This window comes from Nylanderia fulva, unplaced genomic scaffold, assembly GCF_048542155.1.
Source record: "Nylanderia fulva isolate GAGA-0341 unplaced genomic scaffold, ASM4854215v1 Scaffold376, whole genome shotgun sequence".
Classification (NCBI taxonomy): Eukaryota; Metazoa; Arthropoda; class Insecta; order Hymenoptera; family Formicidae; genus Nylanderia; species Nylanderia fulva.
The window spans coordinates 17,352-24,385 of record NW_028190451.1 but is presented as its reverse complement, the minus strand read 5'-3'; the positions used below and the strand labels follow the sequence as shown (position 1 = coordinate 24,385).

Genomic DNA, 7,034 nt, shown 5'->3' with positions numbered 1-7,034 from the left:
TTATCAGTATGCAATGTTCGAAGAATCGAATATAATTATTCACTCACACTTTATTATAATCGTTATATTTACCACGATATGATTCAAAAGACCACGAAAGACTGACTGATTCTCTGGACGTGTCATCATGATAAATATGATGTGTTAGATCAACAAAATTTCTAAGGTCGTTTATATATACAATATATATATATATATAAATATATTTGTGTGTGTGTGTGTCTGTCGATAATTTTATGTACTAATTTTATCTTAATAATATTTTTAATTTAATAATTTTAGTAATTATTTCAATAATTCTTAATAATTTTATTTATCTTATTCATATTAATTATTTTTAAAATTAATATTTATATTCGCGATACCTTCTTTTGTTCAGCATTTTATTTAGTGTCAGAATTACTCAATTAAAATCAGTCACGGATTCCTTTCTAATAAAAGCTCAATTTTCGTTTTTAGATCTTTCGAAGAACAAATTGATTTTTCTACCGAAAGGATGGAGCGAGTTTTTCATGTCTTTAAAATATTTGAATTTAAACGATAATCAATTTACTATTAGAGCTTTTATCTCTGGCAAGTGTGTCTTTGTTATCTCTGGTTATTGCCATTGATTGAGGTGAACCTGGCGATAAATCCTCTAGAATATTTAAATGTTAGCTATTTCAAGAACTTGTCGCAGAATCTTCCTATAAATTTAGTGCAGGGATCAAGTTTGCATACTCGAGTTTCAATAAATGCAAAACGAATTAACAATATTAAAAATACTGTTAGATCACATAAAATTATGCTGTAGATGTTTTCTTATAAAGTCAATGTTTAATTTTAAAAGTTCTAGATTTTTTATATTATTTATTTCAGTATAACGAATTACTATTTTTATTCGAATTTTTTGGTCATGTTGCAACACTGTTGTAGAAATTGTATTTTGCTAAAATAGATTAGACATTTTTTATTAAAAAATAGTAAGAAACGATAAATAATAGGGAGCCAAATAAAATAATAAGATAATGTTTTAATATTAAAATTTATCGCGTTGATTGGAAGAAGCACATGTTAGACGCGAACTTATTGAAAACATCAATTTGATAATAAAAGTTTTTTATACTTTTTATCTTCTATCTATGCTTACATCTCTTTTAAATGTAAATGTTAAAATTAATTGAATATAATTAAGTTAAAATTCCGATTAACACATTTTGCAGTATATCTTTGTCTATTAAAAATATTAGTAATAAGCGCCGAATTATGTTGCACAATGTAAAAGTTATGTAATATAATTTAATAAATATTAATATTAAAACTAATATTTTATTTAAATAATTTTATTGAAATTAAAATGTTGATTTACACAAGAGAGGAAGGGCGAGAGAGAGAGAGAAAGAGAGAGAGAGAGAGAGAGAGAGAAATTGTGTTGTGATTTAATGTGAACTAAAAAATATTAATCAATCACAAATTTAATATAATAACATATTTAATGTAAAAGATATTTAAATATTGAACATATAAGCACATATAATTATAATTAGTTTACATATAACTTTAACATATTACTAATTCTTATATAGTTATACAAACATGTTTTATATATACATGTATTCATTTATTAATATATTATATTGTATTAATTATATAATTTATATATAATATGATCTGTATAATATATACATAATATATAATATATAATATTATTATTTTATATGTGCCAACACCCACACACACATACAACCATATATATATAATGTAGATAATAACGATTTTAATAACACGATATATAAATATGTTGACTGTAAATTTTTATAATATTTAATACATGTGTATGTGTGTGTGCGTATATAAACATATATTTTCATTAATTCACCTAAAAATTAAAAACAAGTCAATTTGTAATTCAAAATTAATAGATAGTGCATTTAACAATTAAATTTATATGTATATATTATTTATATTTACACATTTTTATTTTTATTTTATATCTAACAATAAAATTTATAGTAATATTATACTTTCTTGTGAACACAGGCAATAATATATAGTTCAATTACATTAAGCAAATTCTCAAAAAAATGAAAAGCTTGATGCATGTAGTCATAAAGATTTGTAAATACAGAGGCATCGAATAGTAATACATCTAAATAAATAATAATTTACGCAATAAAATTAATAATACATACAATATATAAAAATGGTTAATATGAAGTATATCCACGCGCACAATGTAAAGCTACAATTTTTTTTTACTTTTACCAATAAAACATTCTATCAAAATACTTATTCATTTGTCTTTCGAGTTAATTTTTGCGAATTGACATTTTGCTTCCAATTTTATCAGAATTCTTCATTATGAAAGCCTAATATATATAAACAAAGATTTGCACAATGAAATTAATATATATCTTTTATATAATAAACAAAATTAATATAAAATTAATATTCAGAAATTAATAAGATAATTAAAGCAATAAAATAAATAATACTATAAATAATAATTTTATATAATATATAAAAATTATTAATATGAAGTATATCCACGCACACAATGCAAAGCTGCAATTTTTTTACATCCACCAATAGAAAATACTATCCAAATACTGTCTTTGTTTTTCGAGTTGATTCTTGCGTAATGATATTTTGCTTCCAATTTTATCAGAATTCTGCATTATGAAAACCTAATATATATAAACAAATATAAATATTTAGAAATTAATAAGACAAAACAAGATTTCTTTTTCTTTCGATTTCCATAATAATATTTATTAAATTTACCTTTTCTTTTATTTCAGTAATTACGTATACATTATCCTTCAACCATTCAACGAATTCGTTTATTTCCTAAAATGTATTATTTTTTAACATTATTAATAAACAACGTTATTATGTAACATTATCAAAATTATTTAATATTAAATAATAATTGTTAATATCGCATTATTCTCACGATTTGTACACATACATATATAAACATGTAAAATTTTTACCTGAAATAGATTTACGGTATATATGTTATTAATAATAACAGTAAATGCTGCAGTTATATCAACATATCTAAAAACGAAAAAACAAATATATATATAAAACACAATACATTTTTGTACCAAATATTTAAATATTTAAAAATATGTCACATTACTTTGGTTTTATGTAAAACAAGTCATTTAATATGTAGTACTGCAGGATAAATACATCGTTCGCATACTTCGTAATAATATGGAAGTAATTGTTAAGAAGATATTGATTTTCTTGTTTTGTAAAAAATTTATATTTTAAATAGTCTTGAATTATATAAGGATCTTCAGGGCAAGCCAAGTATTCTATAAATTTAGTATCCGATTTGTTATATCCTATATAATACACTAATTGCCAAGTCGTTTTGTTGGTAATTGTCTTCAAACCGTTACAATATGTCCATTCCTGCCACCATGGCAAAAGTCTAAAACATAGTAAAAAATTAAATTTTTTAATTAAAGATTAGCATACGGATCTTTTGATCAAATCATTTGAACAATATAGGCGATACAAGAGAATTTGATTAAGAAAGGCTAAAAAAATATATACATATCGAAATATTTACTTGTGTTTTGTAGGATCTAGGAGATGATGTTCTAATTTCCTGTTGGCTACTTCCTTACAATTGAGGTCATCGAGAAAACATGCCCATCTTGCAGCTTCTTGTCGTAAACATATTCTAAGTTGATCTGTATCATCAATTTCTTCATATTTGATTCTTTCAAGTAGCGCGCGTAAAATGTACCTTACTCTCGTCTAAAAATTGTTAAATATACATTTATTTGTTCATATTATAAATATATTTAAAAATTATTACATTTTTTAAATGATTTTCCAATAGATTCTTAAAATTTTCTCTTTCTAGAAAACAAACATACATACAAATTCACTTAAGACAAAGACGCTAACGTTTATCTATTCACGTACATATACATATACGTGCAATTATACATATGTATTATACATGTACGCAAAAATATGGTTTAATTTGTGCGAAATATTTATAATATTTAATAGATATTAAAGTTTCATAACTATTTATCAATCATGTTTTATTTTTAAATAAGATATAAAATTAATATATTGTTTTAAAATATATATAATTAAATTTTTCCAACTCAATATATATGTTTAATTTTTTTTTAATTACTAACAAGTAAAATTGATGTAAAGCCAATATAATTGCATTCATTGACAAAGATTAAGCACCTTACTACATATCGATAACAATGTTATATACAATAATATGTGGAGTAGTGAAAATTATTGACTTTTTGGACAGTTCTTCGAGTGAGTATTCAAGTGATTATTCAAATTAAATTTGTTTGCACATTTGTTTGCGACGTAATAGTATGTAAAATCTTATCGTTGCTGGAAATATTTTTCTAAATATTTAAATTATTTGTGATCAATGAATGTATATGCAAATATTTAAAATGTAATATTTTCATTGAAATTTATTAATATTTACCGTAATATATCCCTCCATGTTTTCCCATGCACGATGAGTACCATATACGTATTCCATAGCTTTAAACATAGGATACCATGCCACATAATCTTCTTCTCGATGCAAATACTCTGTGAGATCCCAGAATATATGGGATTGGAGTTGGCCTGCTATCATTAAATGAAATGCATCATCGATTATTTGGGCACGATTAAGAACATGAATTTTCGTGTAATTATCTAATTTTAAATAACATGAAATTCTTCGCCAATTCTCATCATCATAGTTAACGCGATAATATTCTGTCGAATAGTAAATAAATTTTATCAATTTTTATTGTTTTGAATAATTTTATCAGAATACATTTTCAAATATTTATGTTTCATAATTTTGTTTATATAAATTATAAATAAAGAACGTACCAAAAATTTAATATAAATAAAATGATAATATATATAGAAAATTAATTATAAAAATGGCATTTTAATATTTGAAATAGTAAAAAAATGAAACTGTGCAAGATATTGTTGCATATCATAAAATAAAATTAATTTTAGAAATATAATTATTCTTTTAATAATTTTTGCTATTATTAGAATAAAATATATTTGTAAAAATATAACATTAATATTGAATGATATTATTTATAGAAAACATCTACGTACATTTTAAATATAATATTATGGACATAATAATGCAGAATATGACAAAAAGCATTTTAAATCTATTACAGTTATTTAATGAATATTTCAGATTTTTATAGGACAATGAATAAAATAGATAAAAATATAAAACAATATCAATTATGTGTGTGTAAAATAAAAACGAGAAATATGTCATAATAAGTCCATTGGTCGATATTTACCAATTTGTTGTATATTGAATATCATCCAACCATCCTCTTTAAATGGTAATGATAATTTTAAATCCTTTGACACGCATACCATATGATGAGTAAAATTGTTAAAATCGAGAGACGCTTCCCTAGTAAAAGTTACAGGAATGCAGCCAATTTTTAATGTGTTGATATATTGTATCGATACATTTACTTCGCTCATTATCTCTCTATCATGATAATTTCGTACTGCTTTAATCACGGGACAATGATTTTCCAAAGCCCAATCTTCCATTCTTGTTAGTTGTTGAGTAATATTTGGATTTTTTAAAGCAATATGTTTTGTAAGCTCCACAAAGCCTTCATCATGTGATTTGCTAAATTTACGCAGTATGAAAAATATATAAAAAAAACATTACAAATATGTTAAAATTGTCTGTAAAATATTAATATTATAAAAGACTTTAACAAATATTAAAAAGCAAATTATAAAATTGCACTTTTGTATATATATTTATATATCTTATATTTATATTCTAATAATAAATAATATATAACACAATTTTAAATAAAATTTAATAATTTTATTTAATTTTTTAGGTATTTTTAGCATTAATACGGATTATATTTGAGCAAAATATTGAAAGAGTATAAAATGATTAAAAGAAGAAACCAAATTTAAAAAAATAACCAAATAAGAACAAAACAAATAACAAGTTAAAACAAAAAAAAAATAAGAAAAATAATGTAAAGACTCGATTTACGAGAGAAGGAAATAAAAATAAAAAAAGTAATGGAGAAGTGATATAAATGTTACATATTTAAAAACCTGTTAAATGAGATTAGAAAATAAATGTAGCACAAAATCCAATTAAAAAAAAGATATAAGAATTATAGACAATATAATGAAATATAGGAGATAATAGAAACAATAAAAATTATTTCAAAAATTACTTTAAAAAATAACAAATCATAAAACAAAAATAAAAGAACAATGAATATGTATATATGATAAAGTAATAATGGCAAAACAACAATTACTTTCTCCAGAAACGGTTTTCACATAGGAAGAGTAATGAAATTAAAAATAATTCTAGTAGAAGATTTGCAAAAAATAGCGGATTTGTAACATTAAGAAAAAAACATTATGAAATAATGTCAGAAAAAACGAAAGAAAATAAGGAACTTTATATAAAATTTCTATTATTATTACATTTATGTTGTGTACAATTTTATCTTTTTGATATTATATTCTATATTGTATTACTCACGTGTCATATGCATATGTGCTTATGCTTTCCTGAAACATTTCTTCTGTGAGGATGTGGTGCATCATCCGTAGTATAAAGGGTGCTACAATTTACATCAAAATTATGAAAATTAAATATATTACAAATATATATTTATTTTGATGGTTACTTGAAAACATAACGATTTTATAAAGGAAAATTATATTGTATTTGTATACAGGGTAGTAATCGCGTAAGAGTGAAATGTTTTTTACTGCCGCACCGTTCATCATTTTATTTATAGCAAATCTTTGAAGAACTATTTAATTAATTTCCTGTACCTACATATGTGCGGCTATTACCGGACACTGTATGTGTGCGTGTTCGTTTGCGTGTGCGTGCGTGCGCGCGCGCGTGTGTGTGAGTATACGCGTGACCGCGTATGTATGTACTTTTATAAAATAATATTTAATTAAAATCCAGATAAAGAATTAATTATCTTCCAACTTAACACATA

At 23.2% G+C, this 7,034-nt stretch overlaps 1 protein-coding gene across 1 annotated transcript; it reads right to left on the bottom strand.

Annotated features, from left to right (window-relative positions):
- Window positions 1-2,532: 2,532 nt before the first annotated feature.
- Window positions 2,533-4,744, bottom strand: LOC146722062 (uncharacterized). Its single transcript, XM_085485550.1, has 6 exons — window positions 4,475-4,744; window positions 3,569-3,759; window positions 3,128-3,427; window positions 2,976-3,042; window positions 2,764-2,829; window positions 2,533-2,666 (listed from the first exon to the last, which is right to left on the bottom strand). Exons 1-6 carry the CDS (start codon window positions 4,628-4,630, stop codon window positions 2,556-2,558), a joined length of 891 nt encoding a protein of 296 aa, XP_085341676.1. The 5' UTR covers window positions 4,631-4,744; the 3' UTR covers window positions 2,533-2,555.
- Between the last annotated feature and the right edge of the window lie 2,290 nt (window positions 4,745-7,034).

Excerpts from the sequence above, each read along its gene's own strand:
- LOC146722062 (XM_085485550.1), bottom strand. The coding sequence starts at position 4,630 with ATGATAGCAGGCCAACTCCAATCCCATATATTCTGGGATCTCACAGAG. Across the intron at positions 3,760-4,474 it reads ACATGGAGGGATATATTACG|ACGAGAGTAAGGTACATTTT; the intron begins GTAAATATTAAT and ends AACAATTTTTAG. Across the intron at positions 2,667-2,763 it reads TTACTGAAATAAAAGAAAAG|GTTTTCATAATGCAGAATTC; the intron begins GTAAATTTAATA and ends TATATATATTAG.